This window comes from Ovis canadensis, chromosome 21, assembly GCF_042477335.2.
Source record: "Ovis canadensis isolate MfBH-ARS-UI-01 breed Bighorn chromosome 21, ARS-UI_OviCan_v2, whole genome shotgun sequence".
In the NCBI taxonomy this organism is placed as follows: Eukaryota; Metazoa; Chordata; class Mammalia; order Artiodactyla; family Bovidae; genus Ovis; species Ovis canadensis.
The window spans coordinates 53,401,991-53,421,438 of NC_091265.1; the positions used below are offsets into that span (position 1 = coordinate 53,401,991).

At 44.2% G+C, this 19,448-nt stretch overlaps 1 protein-coding gene across 1 annotated transcript; it reads right to left on the reverse strand.

The window, feature by feature from the left end:
- Positions 1-9,915: 9,915 nt before the first annotated feature.
- LOC138427334 (pregnancy-associated glycoprotein 1-like) lies at positions 9,916-18,621 on the reverse strand. The gene is made up of 9 exons (XM_070289426.1): positions 18,569-18,621; positions 17,318-17,468; positions 16,220-16,337; positions 16,003-16,121; positions 14,608-14,801; positions 13,552-13,662; positions 11,958-12,099; positions 11,773-11,871; positions 9,916-10,065 (listed from the first exon to the last, which is right to left on the reverse strand). The coding sequence occupies exons 1-9, from the start codon at positions 18,619-18,621 to the stop codon at positions 9,916-9,918; spliced, it is 1,137 nt and encodes a 378-aa protein (XP_070145527.1).
- Between the last annotated feature and the right edge of the window lie 827 nt (positions 18,622-19,448).

A 19,448-nucleotide genomic window follows, 5' to 3' on the forward strand; every position in this document is an offset into this window, starting at 1 on the left:
GTCCAAGGGACTTTCAAGAGTCTTGTCCAACACCACAGTTCAAAACCATCAATTCTTCATTGCTCACCATTCTTTATGGTGCAACTGTCACATCTGCTGGGGTCCAGCCCTGGTGGATCCAGGGAAATTCGAAGCGTGGACAGCGTAGGTGAGGAGAAACTTATTTATTTATTAATATAGAAATATAAGATTAGATTAGGAGGAATTAGTGTAGTAGGAAAATTAAGTGGAGAAAAGAGGCTGAATAACTTGGTTTACGTGGAAAACCAATAAAGTTCCAGACAAGGAACTTGCAGCATCTATGTTGGGCCACCGTCGCCTGTTTGAATATCGGAGAGTGCCCCACCTTGGGCTCTCTCTCTTACGGATCTTAGAAGCCAGGACAAGGAAGTAGACATGGTGAGCCTCCATGACCCAGATGGGAATTCAGCCTGAAATTAAAGAGGAGACACGGGGGAAACCAGTCCAGTGACTGGCCCCGGCCTCTATTGTCCAGAAAGGCCTTTTATACCTTTTTGATTGTACATAGAGATCAATGGGTAATACAAAATTGTGCAGCGTTAGAAGCCCAGACTCTTATCAAAAACCAGGCTTTTCTCTCTACATGCCTAGTTGTATACACAAGTCTTAGGTGATTTGCATCATCTTCCAGCCAAAAGGGCCAATTAACATTTTACAGCCTTTTTTCTGATAAGGGTTTGTCAACCAGATTTATTTGTGTTGATCTTCCCGAAGTCTGGTGCCACTCTCAGAAAGCACTAAATAAAGTTACATTCTTACATAGCAAAGATACAGTGCCTTATAACAAGTAAAAGGAGTACAGTGATTTATAACAAAAGAAAAGTAATTAACTCAAAAGTCTAGTGTTGCTAACATCAAAACTACTATATATCTTTTTCCATATCCCGTTTACATTGATAACATCCTCCCGGGTGCCTAAAAGATAACGAATATGGAGGCCTGGCAGCAATCATTGAGTCAACAGTGAAAACCCGTCATCAATATGATTTTTAGCTCTTTAGAAAAGGTTCTGTATCTTTAAGATGCTTTTAAGCTTTGTGCCTCTCACGGTTGGGGGGCTGTAAGCAATTCACAAGCTGTAAGAGTCCGGGGGAACCTGTTAGGCAAGGTAGAGAGCTATCAGAGGGGGTTTAACAGAAACATCCCTTTCAAATGTAGAAGACTAAAGTCCTGAGTTGACTTTTTGCAGAGTGTGTCAGAGAGTGGAAAAGCAGAGTACAAAGGCCGGCAGATTTTTGGTTTTTGGGGTACATGCTCTAGAAACACCAGGGGGAAACCCTGAGATCTGACTCGCCTTGCGTCATCAGATGTCTGCCGCATGACCTTGTCATGGGTGGGATTCCTCATGCTGGCTCCCAGCACACATCCATACATGACAACTGGAAAAATCATAGCTTTGATTATACTGAGCATTTTCAGCAAAGTAATGTCTCTGCTTATGATAGAGGATGCTTGGGGCTGGTGCATGAGGATGATCCAGAGGGATGGTATGGGGAGGGAGGTGGGAGGGGGGTTGTTTAGGATGGAGAACATGTGTACACCCATGCCTGAATCATGTTGATGTATGGCAACACCAATAAAATATTGTAAAGTAATTAACCTCCAATTAAAATAAATTTATATTTAAAAAATGCTGCTAGGTTTGTCAGAGCTTTTCTTCAAACGAGCAAGCATCTTTTAATTTCATGGCTGCAGTCATCATCTGCAGTGATTTTGAAGCCCCCCAAAATAAAGTCTCTCACTGTTTCCATTGTTTCCCTATGTATTTGCCATGAAGTGATGGGACCAAATGCCATGATCTTCATTTTCTGTGTGTGCATTTTAAGCCAGATTTCACTCTCCTCTTTCACTTTCATCAAGAGGCTCTTTAGTTCCTCTTCACTTTCTGCCATGAGGGTGGTGTCATCTGCATATCTGAGGTTATTGACATTTCTCCTGGCAATCTTGATTCCAGCTTGTGCTTCATCCAGTTGGGCATTTCTCATGATGTACTTTGCATATAAGTTTAATAAGCATGGTGACATTATGCAACCTTGAGATATGCCTTTCCTCATTTGGAAAGTCTATTGTTCCATGTTCAGTTCTAACTGTTGCTTCTTGACCTGCATACAGATTTCTCAGAAGGCAGATAAGATGGTCTGGTATTTCCACAGTTTCCCACAGTTTGTTATGATCCACACAGTGAGGCTTTTGCATGGTCAGCAAAGCAGAAGTAGGTATTTGGAATTCTTTTGCCTTTTCTATGGTCCAACAGATGTTGGCAATTTGATCTCTGGTTCCTCTGCCTTTTCTCAATCCAGCTTGAACATATAGAATTTCACAGTTCATATACTATTGAAGACTTGCTTGGAGAAATTACTTTGGTAGCAGGTGAGATGAGTGCAACTGTGTGGTAGTTGAACATTCTTTGAAATCGCCTGTCTTTGGGATTGCAATGAAAACGACCTTTCCCATCCTGTGGCCACTGCTGAGTTTTTCACATTTGCTAGCACACTGAGTGCAGCACTTAAATAAAATTTTTTTTTAACTTTTACTTTATTTTACTTTACAATACTGTATTGGTTTTGCCATACATTGACATGAATCCGCCACAGGTGTATACAAGCTCCCAATCCTGAGCCGCCCCCCCCCGCCCCCCGCCTCCCACCCCATATCATTTCTCTGGATCATCCCCATGCACCAGCTCAAAGCATCCTGCATCCTGCATTGGACACAGACTGGCGCTTCGTTTCTTACATGATAGTATACATGTTTCAATGCCATTCTCCCAGATCATCCCAACCTCTCCCTCTCCCTCAGAGTCCAAAAGTCCATTCTGTACATCTGTGTCTCTTTTGCTGTCTCACATACAGGGTCATCATTACCATCTTTCCAAATTCCATATATATGTATCAGTGTACTGTATTGGTGTTTTTCTTTCTGGCTTACTTCACTCTGTATAATTGACTCCAGTTTCATCCATCTCATTAGAACTGATTCAAATGTATTCTTTTTAATGGCTGAGTAATACTTCATTGTGTATATGTACCACAGCTTTCTTATCCATTCATCTGCTGATGGACAGCTAGGTTGTTTCCATGTCCTGGCTATTATAAACAGTGCTGAGTGCAGCACTTTAACAGCATCATCTTTTAGGATTTGAAATAGCTCAACTGCAATTCCATCACCTCCACTAGCTTTGCTCATAGTAATGCTTCTGAAGGCCTACTTGATTTGCAATTTAGGATGTCTAGCTCTAGGTGAGTGATCACACCATCGTGGTTATCTGGGTCAGTAATATCTTTTTTGTACAGTTCTTCTATATATTTTTTTCAACCTCTTATTATCTCTTGCTTCTGTTAAGTCCATATAATTTTTGTCCTTTATTGTGCCCATCTTTGCATGAAATATTCCCTCCCTATCTGTAATTTTCTTGAAGAGATCTCTGGTCTTTCCCTTTGCGTTGTTTTCCTCTATTTCTTTGTACTGATCACTTAGGAAGGATTTTTTTTTTTCTTGTAATTCCTCCTTGCTATTTTGTGGAACTCTGCATTCATATGGGTATGTCTTTCTTTTCTCCTTTGCCTTTTGCTTCTCTTCTTTTCTAAGTTATTTGTAAGGCCTCCTCAGACAACCATTTTGCCTTTTTGCATTTCTCTTTCTTGGGGATGGTCTTGATGTGGTAAGTACAGATCAAAAAATGAAGATCATTGCATCCAGTTCCATTATTTTATGGTAAATACCTGCAGAAACAATGAAATCAGAGAGAGACTTTATATTCCTGGGCTCCAAAGTCACTGCAGACAGTGACTGCAGCTGTGGAAAAAAAAAGATGCTTGGTCTTTGGAAGAAAAGCTATGAAAAACCTTGAAAGCATACTAAAAAGCAGAGACATTACTTTACCAGCAAATATCTGTACAATTAAAGCTATGATTTTGAGAGAAGTCGTGACTGGATGTTAGAGCTGGACCATAAATAAAGCTGAGCACCAAAGAATTAATGCTTTTGAACTGTGGTGAGACTCTTGAGAGTCCCTTGGACTACAAGGAGATCCAACCAGTCCATCCTAAAGGAAACCAGTCCTGAATATTCATTGGAAGGACTGATGCTGAAGCTAACCTCCAATACTTTGGCCACCTGATGGGTAGAACTGACTCATTAGAAAAGACCCTGAGGCTGGGAAAGATTAAAGGTAGGAGGCAAAGCAGAAGACAGAAAATGAAATTGTTGGGTGGCATCACCGACTTGATAAACATGAGTTTGAGCAAGCTCTGGGAGTTGGTGATGGACAGGGAGCCCTGCATGCTTCACCCGATGATATAGGAAAGAGTTGGACATGACTGAGAAATAGATGGGGAAACAGTGGAAACAGTGTCAGAATTTATTTTTGGGGGCTCCAAAATCACTGCAGATGGTGACTGCAGCCATCAAATTAAAAGAAGCTTACTCTTTGGAAGGAAAGTTATGACCAACCTAGATAGTATATTCAAAAGCAGAGACATTACTTTGCCCACAAAGGTCTGTCTAGTCAAGGCTATGGTTTTTCCTGTGGTCATGTATGGATGTGAGAGTTGGACTGTGAAGAAAGCTGAGCACTGAAGAATTGATGCTTTTGAACTGTGGTGTTGGAGAAGACTCTTGAGAGTCCCATGGATTGCAAGGAGATCCAACCAGTCCATTCTGAAGGAGAACAGCCCTGGGTGTTCTTTGGAAGGACTGATGCTACAGCTGAAACTCCAGTACTTTGGCCACCTCATGGGAAGAGTTGACTCATTGGAAAAGACTCTGATGCTGGGAGGGATTGGGGGCAGGAGGAAGAGGGGACGACAGAGGATGAGATGGCTGGATGGCACCACTGACTCGATGGACGTGAGTTTGAATGAACTCTGGGAGATGGTGATTGACACGGAGGCCTGGCGTGCTGCAATTCATGGGGTCACAAAGAGTCGGACACGACTGAGCGACGGAACTGAACTGAACTGAGAGACTGAACTGAATTGATGTATAGAAGACAATCAGGGAGCAGGCAGAAGTCTTTGGGGAAGGAAGAAGGGACAATTCCTGGATAGCTGACAATGATGAGTCGGCAGTTGGTTTCAAGCTGGAGTAGCTGTAGGGAAGCAATTCTATGCCAGGTGGAGAGAATGGTAAGAGAATGGCAGGGCGGCAGTGCTGTGATTTCCCAGAAGATCCCTGTTCAATTAAACTTTATCAATGCTCAATTTTGTTGGGTGATTGGAAACATGAGTTTTGTTTTGGAATTGGTAGAGCAAAATTCAGTGGAAGGACTGATGCTGAAGATGAAGCTCCAACACTTAAGCCATCTGATGTGAAGACCCAGCTTATTGGAAGAGACATAGATGCTGGGAAATACTGTGGGCAGGAGAAGGATCAAAAGGATGAGATGGTGAGACGGCATCACTGACTCAATGGACATGAGTTTGAGGAAACTTCACAAAATAGTGAAAGTAAGGGAAGCCTGTTTTGCTGCCATACATGTAATCACAAAGAGTCAGACATGACTTAGCAACTGAACAATACCAATGAGGACACAGGGTTCAGTGAAGCCTCTGGCACTGGTGGCAGCAGAGAAAGATTTAGGTGGAAGCGGAGGCTTCCCATTCTCTGGTGCAGGTCCTTGAATCCAAGGCAAGGAGCACAAGATTTTGAATGTGTTAACAAACATTGTTTTCTAAACAAAACAAAACAAAACACTTTTCTGCAGGGATGAGAACTTTCACTGAGTTTGATCTCTAGATTTTACTGAGGGATGTGGAAGGGATATGGAGTGGGCTGAGTCTGTAAAAATCAGGTGATCAGCTGCTGGAGGTCCAGGCTCATGGTAGACATTCTGCACTAGGTGGAATACAAATTCAGAGATAAAGTGTCCCAACTGGAGTGTACATGCCAATGTATCAGATTGTTGCAGCAGATCACTTCAATATTGTTTTGAAGTAAGTGAGAAATGCACAATGGGTGGTATGCTTTTGTCAAATCCTGTGGGTAGTTAGATGACTAAATGTCTGATTCCTTTAATATATGGTTGGAATCATGCTTGGGAAAGAAAACTAAATCAGGTCCACACATATTTCATCGTTAAACAGCAAGCACAAGAATGTTTCTAAGGCCACCGTAGTTATTTTAAACATGAGAAGCCATATGTGGACAGTTTTATTTAACAGGCTGAGATTGGACTGTACAGGTTGCCATAGTTGTTGCTATGACAAGTAACTATAACAGCTACTTCTTGCTATGCTGGAGATGTGGGAAACTGACAAGAGACCAAAAGCCTTACAACTCTCCTTGCAGTGTGATTTCAGGCTAGAAGTAGTTGGCAAGGAAAGGCTGACTGGTAAGGCTGAGGAAAGGAGTAATCTGAGCCAGTAATCATTAGCTCTTTTGGGACCCCAGAAAATAGAAGCATTGGCTTAGTCAGAGTTCTGTGTCATGGTTCAGAAATAGATGTCATTTGGCTTGAATCAATATTTAGCCTTGAGGATGGCAGCCATAACGTCTAAAGAGATGATTTCCTTCTCTCCAGGTGGGAGAATAATTCATATTTTTTCCAGACTCAGAAACAAAGAAAGCCCTCTCAGGGTCACTTACTCTTTTCAGGCATGCATGCAATCTACAAGTTGGAATTATCATCATGATGCCAATTTTCCAGATGAGGAAACTGAGGTTAAGGGACTTGATCAAAGTGACACAGCTAAGCAAGTGAAAAGCCAAGCAGAAACCCAGGGTAACAGTCCTCAAATTGTGTGTTTTTGCTCCACACACACTGGGAGTGATGGGTGGTGATCTGGCACTAATGCTTAGGCAGAAGCAAGCAATATTCAGGGTTAAATTGAAGAAAGTAAGGAAAACCTCTAGAACATTCAGCTATGACCTAAATCAATTCCCGTATGATTATATAGTGGAAATGAAAAATAGATTCGAGGGATTAGGTCTGGTAGCCTGAAGAACTATGGATGGAGGTTTGTAACATTGTGTGGGAGGTGGTCACCAAAACCATCCCCAAGAAAAAGAAATGTGAGAAGACAATGTGGTTGCCTGAGGAGGCCCTAAAAACAGCTGAGAAAATGAGAGAAGTGAAAGGCAAAGGAGAAAGGTAAAGATATACCCAGTAGAATGCAGATTTCTAGAGAATAGCAAGGAGAGATAAGAAAGTCATCGTAAGTGAACAGTGCAAGAATTAAAGGAAATAATAGAATTGTAAAGAGTCTAGATCTCTTCAGGAAAATTGGAGGTACCATAGGAACACTTTACGCAAATATGGGCACAATAAAGGACAGAAAAATCAAAGACAAACAGAAGCAGAAGAGATTAAGAAGAGGTAGCAAGAATGCACAGAAGAACTATACAAAAATGGTCATAATGACCAGGATAGGAATGATGCTGGGGTCACTCATGTAAAGCCAGATATACTGGAGTATGAAGTCAAGTGTGCCTTAGGAAGCATCACCACAAACAAAGCGAGTGGAGAGGATCAAATTTCAGCTGAGCTGTTCAAAAATCCTAATGAAGGTGCTATAAAAGTGCTGCATTCAATATGTCACCAAATTTGGAAAACTCAGCAGTGGCCACAGTGCTGGAAAAGGTCAGTTTTCATTCCAATCCAAAGAAAGGCAATTCCAAAGAATGTTCAACCTATCATGCAGTTGTGCTCATCTCACTTGCTAGCAAGGTAATGCTCAAAATCCTTCAAGCTAAGCTTCAACTCTCCATGAACTGAGAACTTCCAAATGTACAAACTAGCTTGAAGAGCCAGAGATAAAATTGCCAACATCCATTGGATCATAGAAAGCAAGGGAATTCCAGAAAGACATCTACATCTGCTTCATTGACTATGCTAAATCCTTTCACCGTGTGGACCACAACAAACTGTGGAATATTCTTAAGGAAATTCAAGTACCAGATCACCTTACCTGTCTCCTGAAAGTCTGTATGTAGGTCAAAAAGTGGCAGTTAGAATCAGACACGGAACAAATGAAAGATTTAAATTTGTGAAAGGAGCATGAAAAGGTATACATTGTCACTCTGGTTATTGAACTTGTATGTAGGATACATCATTCAATATGCTTGCATCAATCCCAAGATGCAATCAAGTTTGCTGGGAAAAATATCAACATCCACAGATATAAAGATGACACACCCTAATGGCAGAAAGCAAAGAAGAACTAAACAGCCTCGCGATGAGGAGAGGAGATGAAAGAACTAGCTTAAACTCAACATTCAAAAAACTATTCACAAACAGACACTCAACATTCAGGGCATCCAGTCCTACCACTTCATGGCATATAGATGAGGGAAAAGTGGAAACAGTGGCAGATTTTATTTTCTTGGGCTCCAAAATCACTATGGACCTTGACTGCAGCCACGAAATAAATTTATATTAAAAAAAGACACTTGTTCCTTGGAAGGAAGAAAGGCTATGAAAAACCTGCACAGTGTATTAAAAAGCAGAGACTCACTTTGCTACAGAGGGCTGTAGTGTCAAAGCTATGATTTTTCCAGTAACCATGTACAGATGTGTGATCTGGACCATAAGAAAGGGTGAATGCCAAAAAATGAAGCTTTTGAACTGTGGTGCTTGACAAGATTCTTGAGAGTCCCTTATACAATGAGGAGATCAAACCAGTCAATCGGAAAGGAAATCAACCTCTGACCCCTGACTCAGCTGAGGCATCTACTGAGGGCCTCTAGGTGGAAAGAACGGATGCTTTTCCACTGCAAAAGTGCCTAACCATGGCAGCTCCAAGCAAACAGTTTGTAGCTCCTCCCCAGGAGGAAGCTCTGAAAGGCTGAAGGCTCTGTGTACCCTTGGTTCCTGATACAAGCGTTTCATTCTCCCCAGAAGCATTGGAGGCCAAGGAAGGGGCATTCTGGGCCCTGAAGGAGGGGGATGGCTCAGGGATCCACTGGGGCCATCACTTACCAAATAGGACTGGAAAGGACAGAGCAGGCATATGTGGCAGAGAGCTGGTGACTGGGGTTTGGGAACAAGAGGGAACCAGCTCTGCATGAAGTACCTCACCCAAACTGCCCTAGAGGAGAAGCCCAGTGATAAGTTCATCTGAGATTGGATGAAAAGAGTCTATTTCATTACCCCTTATAATTCCTCTGACTGAGGAGGTGGTGGAGTTGGTGGGTCATCACAAATTCTTCCATGGCCTAGACTATCTTCAGTCACTATCCTTGGGGCTGCCTCTCCCCAGCTTCAGTCATGTAGTGCTGGAGGAAACTGCAATCATGTGTGCTGCTGGGTCAGGCCAATGACCACGTAAAGTCAATCATAGGACCCCATTTCCCTGCCAGGATGGCTGATCTAGGACTGCCCATGTGAACTGAGGTGGGTCATTCAGAGAACACCCTTGAACTCTGATGGCTCCAAGCTTCTTTCCTTACTAGGAGATGCCTTCAGGATATAAAACACAAGGCAGGTAGCTAACTCCCATATTAGGCGTAGAAGCCTTAAGGAAGAAATTTGTCAAGCTAAGACCTTCAAAGAAGAGGAAAGGGAAAGAGTGAGGGTGAGAAAGAGAAAACTGATGACTTCTGAATTCTTGGTTCCAGTCACTGAGATTTTTGTATTTGCTCTGATTCTTGTGTCCTGGATTCCTAGAACCATTTCAATGAGTCTCCACTTTCTGTAAATCCAGTTGGAGTGGTCTCCTCTCAAATGTGATTCAGACTTTGTTCTAGATCCTTCCCAATCATTGTACACATCCCAGACTCAAACAGAGGTACCCATTTGTTTCAGCACCATTAAGAGTGAAACCCTTTATTCTTTCATGAGAATAGGGTGTGCAGACCACCAAATACAGTTCACCAGCATCCTGGGCAGGAGTGCCCTAAGTGTGAGTGAGTGTTTGCTCAGAGCAGCCTTACTGATACCCGAACCACTCCAAGCATTTACACTGCCTGTGCCAGGCCAATCCTGTCATTTCCTCGATCATACACGGAGAAATACAGCCTCAGGAAGACGTCACCCAGGATCCAGTTCTCTGTAGATGTCCTCACTGTGTTCTCTTTAAAGGTGGTAAAGCAGTGGCCTCTAGAATCCTGGGGGAGTCAGAGACACACACCATTCAGCCTGAGCTCTTACCTGGGACTTCTCCAATACCCAGACCCAGCACAATTCTTCATTTTATTTCCCTCTTTTGGTAAGTATCATGGGGTTTTCTCAGCAGCAGGGGATATGAGAGTTCATCCAAAACCAAAAAGGGCCAAGACATGAGGTTGCCATGAGGAAGGCTGTGGGGGAGGGGAGGACTGGGAGTTGGGGAAACAGAGGAATGAAAAACAACAAAGTCCTACTGTAGAGCATAAGGAACTATATTCAATATTCAGTGATAAACCACATGAAAATGAATAAGAAAAATAATATAGATTTTATATGTGTATAACTGAGTCACATTGCTGTGCAGCAGAACTTAACGCAACACTGAAGATCAGCCACAATTCAATACAATTTTTAGAAAAGAGCGAGAGTGTCCATAGTTCTCCTCACTCCCTGTTTTTTCCCTTTTGACTCCTGTTCCTTGTTTTCTCTGCAGAGAATGCCGGTTTTTCTCCTGCATCTCCACAATCTGTACTTTATTAAAAAACTTTATTTTGTATTGGAGTATAGCTGATTAACAATATTCTGAGTTTCAGGTGGACAGTAAAGGGACTGAACCATATGTATCCATGTATCCTGGTCTCAAAGATCCCCCTCCCATCCAGGCTGTCATATAACTGAGCGGAGTTCCCTGTGCTACACAGTAACTCATTGTAGTTTATCCATCTTAAATATAGCAGTGCCCACAACACGTTCTTGAAGACTTAACTCAGCAACTCTGCGAAGCCTCCTTTGGCCCACACTCACCCTCTTTGGCCACTCCAGGGTTGGTTGGGTAACTTACTCTGGTTCTCCATCCCTATTGGTCAATTGTAGCCCTCATCACCCCTAGTAAGTCCCCAGTGCCCCAATGCAGAGCACCTTGGAATGCCATTTGCATGAAATCCAGGGCAGTTTCGCCTAGAACCAAGCAACCCTCTGTATGGCTCCATGAGTTTGTGGTTTTAGAATGCCTGAAATTCGCTCTCTTCCTCAAAGCCTTCTTTGAGCCCATCAGCCAGCTCTCAACTTCCATAGGGTGCTGACATGAAGCCTCCACCCTGTGCCGGGGCTGAGCAGTCCCTGTGCACCCTTTAACATCTTAGCATCCAACCTCCTGCACAGGGGTAGGGTACCCCAACTCACAAAGAAGGTACCTGGCCAGAGCAAGGGGAAGATGGCACTAGGGTGAACATGTAATTTATCATCCAAACCAGGAAAACTTCCAGAAGGGAAAGGAGATTGTTAATCCCTATGGTAGGACATCACACTGGGATTGTCCCAGCCATTCTCATTGTCACATGGCCCATTTCAGGGTCTGCTAGAGCCGACTTTCCATGTTCACTGATCTGAGGGTTCAGATTGAACTGAAGCTCTTTGAGGACTGAGGACCTGAGTGTTCCCCTCTCCTTGTGATTCCCACCATGCCAGCGTGGTGTGGCATCTCCATATTTATTTAAGGATGATCAATGTCCCAGACCGCCCTTTACTTTCAAGTGCTTCGTCTTGTGGCAGGCTCTGGCCCAGCCAGAGGGGCTCAGGGGCTCAGGGGCTCAGCAGCATCTGCAATGGTGTGACATGGCCTGAAGAGGGCGCCCTCCTCCCAGCAGCAGCCCAAGTGTTCCTGCAAGTTCCTATTTTCGAACCAACCCTCAGGGTTGTCTCCTCACCTTGTGGATGTAGGCTCGAGCTGGCACTGGGTAGTTGATGCCGTTGATGGTGAAGATAATAGAGGGCAGGGTATAGATGGCAAAACATGAAATGTAGTGCTGTTAGAGAGAGAGAGAGAGAGGTTGGCCCTGAAGATCCTTGTTTGTGTGGAGACAGGGAATGACGCTGGGGCATGACCCTTCACCTCGGAACCCTGTGGTGTGGCACCGATGAGCTTCTGGATGCTATTGACCAGTCTTCTTGGGCCAAGGATCAGTGATGTCCCGGTGTCCACAATGGCCTCACAGCCACCAGAACAAGCAATAACCTTTCTTTTCATGGAGATGCTGAGAGACAGTGGAAAAAGCAGGCATCAAGGTAACTTTGAGTCTCCCCAGAGCTGGCCCCTTCCTAACTGTCTCCTAAACAGCCCTTTGTCTCTTGCTTTCTTTTCCTTTGCTCTCAACACAGCATCTTTCTTGACATCCTTGAATTCAGTACTTGAATACACCAGGATCTTTTGCACCTTGACACAAACTGGTCTTCCTTCCTAGAACAGTCCCCTCCCCTTTGACTAGCAAATTTCTTCGCATCTTCCAGATTCCAGCTTAATTGTATTGTTTTCAGGGAAGTCTTTCCCTTGGTGTTTATCAGTCTCCTGTCTTGGTCACTTTCTGTAGACCCTTCCTCATGTCTAGCATGTACCAAAATGACAGTTCACTATGTGGGTGAGTCATTTCTTGTACATCTGCCTTCTTAGATGTGAGGGCGAGTTTTATTCTCATTGCCTCCCTAAAGAGAGAACCATCCAGAGACCTGTATCTGGTGGGGAACAAACAATGGGTCAACTGCAGAGTGAAGATGGAGATTCGCAGGGGCAGCAGATTCTCATAGTAGGGGGAGAGAGGGACTCTTCTGGGAGAGGGTGTCCCTCAGCACTGTTCTTACAACCAGCTCAGACCCTGAGACCCTGGCCAGGAAATACATGACTAGCCCACAGAAACCCCAAAGGACAGGTCAGCTTTTATCTGAGGGTATCACACAGAATCCTATCAAGTATGCCTCTTGTCCTCAGGTCAGTCCTGGATCCCACCTTCCTAATTCTCTGTTATAGCCCCTGCCCCACTGTGCTCCCAGGTATGTGGGGTGTCTTTTTAATTAGTTGCTTTCATGTCGTAAGACTGCAGCCAACCTCTCTCCAATGCTGGGTAGCTGCTCCCTAAGGAGACCAGTTTTCCCCATTTTTTCAGGGCTTTCCCTGTTTTTAAACAGACATTTATCTCTGCTGAGAACTTCCTTGGTCCCAGGTAGCCCTGGACAGCTGATCATCTTATAACTCTGTGCAGGCTAGTAAAATTCTCTCTGATCCTCTGTTCACCACACTGTAGAGTCCTCTAACCATGCTCCCCACCTCAAAGGGCAGTGGGTGCAGCCCTCTCCCAGCTGCACAGACTTCTCCGGACCCTTTTAGGACCCTGGTCAGAGCCCTGGTCAGAAGGCCTGCAGTGATTATGAACCCATGGATTGTTTGTGTATCTATGTGTTTGTATATGTGTTTGTATGTGTCTCTGTGTGTGTTTGTGTCACTGACTAGCTGTGCATATTTTTATGTGTCTCTGTGTATGTTTATATGTGTCTGCTTCTGTGTTTCCATGTGTCTGTGTGTCTGTCTGTGTTGCTGTGTGTGGTGTATATGTCTGTGTGACTGTGTGTTTTAGAATGCATTTGTGTGTGTGTGCCTGTGTCCATGTACAATAGTGGGAGCATCACTGGGCTGACCCTCAGAGGAAGAGGCTTACCGGTCCATGTGTACACTCCAGTCACCTGCGTGGATCAATGGTACCCAGTTGAGCTCTCCCTTGTAATAGTGGTGGTCCACCCCACCAAACATCACCACACTGCCCTTCGCCCTGCATGTGTAGAGAGAAAAGGGGGCAGGGATTCTTGGAGGACAGTAATGACAGCACTGTCTTAGAGCTGTGCTTGTCTACCCATCAAAGCCTTGTCTACCCAATAAGGCCCCCATTTACCGATGCAGAAATCGAGGCTAGGAGTGATTGAGATCCAGACTGAGGTCGGTTACTGGCTAATGAGTGGCACAGAGGAGGTTAGAAGCTGAATCATCTGGTTGGGCTCCACCCACTATGTCTTCTGAAGAGACCCTGGACCTCCTGCTACATGAATGTTCAGATACATTCAGAGGACAGGGTGCTGAAGCATTTTTACTTTCCCCTTGTCCAGCTTGTCATTTTTCAGGAAAATCAAGTCCTGGGAGCGCTAAGTGTGTGGGTTCAGGTCACCCAGAGTTGGCTCTGCTGGCCTGTGAACTCTACTGTCCAAACAGCCCCACACTCAGAAGGGACCCCACCTCTGCTCTCCCTGTCTTGAAATGCCTAATATTTCTTGAACAAGGGGTCCCATGCTTTGGTTTTGTGTCCCACACTTTCATTTTTCACAGGCTCCTGCAAATTGGGTAGCTGGTCCTGGGCTCCCAGTGAAATGCTAATGAGGAAGGAAAGATATCCACCATCCTTCTCCTTCCTTCCTTATCAAATTCATAAGCAAATCCTATTGCCTTAACCTCCAACAGTTTTCCTGTTGCCTTCCATTAGCCATCCCCTTCAATCATCCCCCTAGACCAAGTTACTGGTCTTGAGCCCAGGAGCAGGGTTGTGTTCCAATAAAGCTTTATTCATAAAAGCCAGCGGTGAATCCAGGTAAGGCCCTGGGGCCATAGTTATCCTGGGTTTGATTATCTCTCAGGATACTTCTTTATCAAGTGTTCTATAATTTTCATGGAACTTAAAGCATGTTACAGCTAATTTGGAGAAAAGGATTGTCCATTTCCGACTTACTTGCCCAAGTAGAAGGCAAAAACAGGCTCAGAAAAGGCACCTTGATTCTTCAGGTTGTCAAAGATGGGTATGGTTCTTATGAAGGACATGTCAGGGTAGTTCAAGCCTAAGACGCCATCAAAAGGTACATGCTCAAACCCGTATTCCGCCACGCTTAGTCCGAATTCCTGATCAATACTTAGAAGGTCCCCAATCTGTGGGAGAGAAGAGTGTTCCTGCTTGCAGATACATGAAGTGGGGCTAGGACTGGGCTGGCTGGGGTGCATTGCCGTTAGATCCTCAGAGAATAATTGAGTCTGTTCTGTGTCTTTGGTGGACCTCAGACGGTTAGACCAAACTGGAAGGGAAATTTGGGTTCCATTTGTGAGAGGCAGTGTATTTTAAAACATCTGCCCCTCTGAAAAACACCACCTGAGTGAATCAAATTGGCCTCATGGCTTCTGTACAGGTGTGGCAACCAAGAGTCAGGCCAGGACCAACTGGTGCCGCCTTGTGGAGAAAATGAGTCGAGAGCAAGGTAGCCTTCTCTTTGGCATCACTCTGACCTAATGACAGGAATGGACTGCATTCTGTGTAAGGCACTGTGGATTCTGCATCTGTCCAGGAAGACAGAAGCCAAAAACACAGTCTTGCTTGCAGGGTTCTATGAAATTACTGCCTGGGGAATCTACTTTTGTGGATATGTGTGTATTTGTGTGAGTGTGTATGAGAGAAAGAGAGAGAGGGGAACTACTCAAGTACTTTCGGGGAGGCAGGCCATAGGTTTATTAGACTCTTAAGGGTCCCCTAGAGTGAGAACTCATTTATCAGGCCCCTGACATCTGAGGCCTCCAATTTCCCACTCTGGATACCTGATCCCTTGACTATCCCTAGGGTCCCCAGATCAATTTTGTCCTGTCCCAATCACCCCACAGCAACTTCAGTCCTGAAAAGCCAGCCCAGCTCCACCACTTACCACATGTGCGACCTCAACAAGGCCCTTGCTGTCTGCACCTCAGTTTCCTCATATGTCTCATGAGCTAATAAGACCACCTGCTGTGTGGGGTTATTGCAGGATTAAACCAGTTATTACCTGAAAGTGCCTGGAACAGTGTCTCAGAATATAAAAGTGCGTGCTTTTCCCCTCTCTTCTTGCTCACAGCAAAATGAACCTTGAACTGCTCATGGGCAGAAGAGCTGCATGTCCACACCTCAAGCCACTCTCTGGGTTAGCTAATCTGTTTGCTCGTGTGTCACCATGGGCACTGCCTCCCCAGGTACAGGATCCTGTGGGTAAGATGGCCAATATCTATGGGAGTTAGGCTAGGAAGCGTCCTGCCAGATGGTCCTGCATCTGTTTTGCAAGCAGTGGTCACTTCATAGCCAGTCCTGACTCAGCTTCCGTTTACACGTTACCCGAACGGTGTCATAAGCAAGAAATCCCTTCATGCTCCCAGATCCATAGGTGATGCTGAAGGTCTTTTGGGTAGGCCGGAAGGTGGAAGACTGATGATGTCGGAACCTAACGTGTGTAGCTGCAGACACAAGAGATGAGTGTCATCAGATGCCAAGGGTGGAAACAGGGTGGCAGGGCAAGTGAAGGATGGTCCGGGTATAGGGTGTCTGTACTCACAACAGGCTGAACTGGGGCAAAAGACGGAGGGCACCCACAAGTCAGATGAGCCTGTGTCAAAGACAACCTGGAATTCCTGAGGGGGTGTTCCAATGGTGATTTTACCCACATAGACCATCTACAGGGAAAAGGAGGGAGTGGGTTATTGCTCAACTGGCTATTCTCTATTCCCACACTGTTGCCTCCCTCTGGGTGTCACATATCTCTTGGGATTACTTTTGAATCACTGTGCAGCTCAAAGCCTTTGATCACAGTAGTGCTTGCATTTGATATTTTTTTTTCAGTGCTACATGATATGCAGGATATTGACTCTATGACCAGGCGTTGAAGTGGTACCTCCTGCATTGGAAGCACAGAGGCATAACCACTGAGCTGCCAGGACCACTGGACACCCAGGAGAGTCCTGGTGCCTTCATTTGAGAACCTCTGTAGTCTCTTCCAACCCAGCCTCAGCATCCCCTTCTCCAGGATGTCCTTCTTGATTAACATCAGCCACTCTCTCTAAACTCAGACGACATCCAATCAACACCACACAGATGACCCTTTTCATGACATGTATTTACTCTTTGCCTATCTCTCAGGCTGGCATGGGCATTCTTGAAGACAAAATAAGACCCCCTTTTAATCTAAATACAGTAAACACAGTGTTAGATTCTTATGACCTTACATGAAATACAGGTTCAGTAACTTTTTACTGCTGTGGTTCTTGCATCTGTGGAAACTGAATTCTTCTGCCTGAGGATTCACAGTTGCTTGGCAGTTGGTTGGTTCTACCTTTTGCTCAGTGATGGTTCACTCTTCATCTGTGACTGAGTGGCTCACTTAGTTCAGAAGGAACAATCTCCCTCAAACTAATGACACATCTTTGACACAGAAATGAATGTTTACCTGCCACCTGGTCATTGCCAAGCCCTGTCACCAAGACCAAGAGTTGAGGATGAGAGTGCCTTCTTCTCTGGGTGGCGTACCTGTTTCCCAGGCTTTCTGCCTCCTGTAGGAGTCCCAACCCCAACATCTCACTTGGCCTCTCCAGATGAGCCCCAGTGCTAGGCTAGAGCACCAGGGGGCGCTGTGGAGCACCACCCCCAAAACACTCACATCCATGATGTTCCTCAGGGGATGAATAGTTATATTTGAGCCACGAGAAGAAATCTGGGACTGTCTGTAAGCATGTTCCTTCAGGAAGTTTTTCAGCATGCTTTTTTCACTGAGGGTTTTTCTCATGGTCTTCACTTTTGTTAGAGGTATTCTTTCATTGAACATTTGACAAAGAAAACAAAGAAGCTACAATTAGCTGTCAGTGTTAAGGTATATTGTCATTGTAATGGCCCTGTGTATTTTCCAATCATTTTTATGAGTCACCTTATTATCAGAATTTTATGCATATACTATGGTAAACACATAGGTTTGAATACAGGTTCTTTTCTGCAATCTTGGGTGAGCCATATGACCATGAGGGATCTCAGTCTCCCCCTAGGTAAAATGGTGGAATGTAACAATTCAAACCCTCCAAATAGAATATTTTGGGGATAAGTGAAGTGATGGATATAAGGTACCTGATAAATAGGAAATGGATGACAATGACATCCATCTCAGCAATGACAGCCATTAGCATTGCTGTTGCCATCCCATGTGTCCTTCTCATAGAAGCTCAGGGAAGGAGGTAGAAGGGGGACTCTTATCCTCTTTTACAACGGAGCAGTTTGAAATGCAAGAGGTTTCTGAGTTGGCTTGGGTCACACTGCTTGTCAGATATGAAACAGTGTATATAAAACAGTGTATCTATCTCCAAATTGAAAGAGAATTGAGACTTCAAAGAAGAATCAAGGAGATAGGGAAAAAGTTAGGAAAATTTAGGGGCTCAAGACGGAAGGATGAGTCAAATGAAAAATTAAAAGAAAACAACACAGAGAGAAATACACTCACAGAGACTTCCAAAGAAATGGAGAGATAAATGACAGTGATACAGAGATGCAGACATAGACATATACACACTGAAGTATATGGGGGAAAAAGAAGACATGTTGAATAAAATGTAGAAAAGTGCTATTCCACAGGACCACATCAACATCTGCATAGACTGTGCACTGAACAGTTGCAAGGAGTTCTATTTCCAATAGATCATGAGATGAATGGACTCCAAGAGTTGTGCAATCATGCAAATCTACACCAAGACCCTTGGGATCCACAGTTCCTATAGCAAGTTACTTGTCAATAAGTAAGAGTTGAACATTAAGACTGTCAGGGATATATTCCATTCCCTTTTAAACCTGATGGGTGGAAGAATAGTCAGATGAAAAGAAAAATTTGAGAAAGGAATATGATGTGGATTACAGTCCCCATACTTACATGACTATGCACTCTGAGAAGGTCACCAGCCCGAGGAGCACAAGCCACTTCATACTTCTTTCTTAGCTCCAAGTACTCAGGGAAGTTCAGGTTCTTATCATGTAGTGGTGACCAGAAGCCCCCAGTTATATATGCTCTGACATGCCTTGTTTTCCCCTTTGGGCCACTAAAAGTTCTGAAAAAACACAAATCTCAAGATAAAATCTTTACCTCCTTCAGTGTCCTTGGTGAGTGGACTTTGAAGCCTCTCAGAATACAGAGAATTGAACTATAATCTCTTCCTTGAAGCTTGGCTGGAAAATAAAACTGATCTGCATGGGCATCTACAAAGATGGAGAACCTTGACTACTTGGAGGAAAAAATGCTAAGAACATCATGAAAATGGATACTAAGGGCAATGCTCGACATTCTTGGTTTCATGTCATCTTCCTAGCCACTTCGTGAGAATGCATTGCTGTCTTTGTTGGAGAGGAGATTGCTAGGAAGATAAGTTGTCAAATGGCAAAGCGAAGACTTCAGGGACATCCCAGGGACAAACAACTGGCTTTATTTAGTGAGTCTAATGGCAGACATCAGGGGTACCTATGATGCCAGTCTGCATCAAAGATCTAGGGCAGAGCAGTACTTCAATTGCATGCTTTCAGTATTGGAAGAAATGTCATATGCATCCACAAGATATTTTATATAATCCAAAAAACATACAAGGAAGAACTGTGTGCTGGGTTCTGGGTTAAAGGTTTCAAAGTCAAAGTTGATCAAGACAAAACTAGTCTTTATCTTAAGAGTGCTAGTAGTCTAGCTCTCAAAAACTCTTGGCCCCAGGAGGCAAGAGAAATGGTAATAGGACTAGGTTGCCATGTTGGACTCTGGGCAGTACAGG

Coding starts and splice junctions, on each gene's coding strand:
- LOC138427334 (XM_070289426.1), bottom strand. CDS start 18,621: ATGAAGTGGCTTGTGCTCCTCGGGCTGGTGACCTTCTCAGAGTGCATA. Junction 17,469..18,568: donor TTCTCAGAGTGCATAGTCAT/GTAAGTATGGGG, acceptor GTTCAATGAAAG/AATACCTCTAACAAAAGTGA. Junction 10,066..11,772: donor CTCGAGCCTACATCCACAAG/GTGAGGAGACAA, acceptor TGACTCCCCCAG/GATTCTAGAGGCCACTGCTT.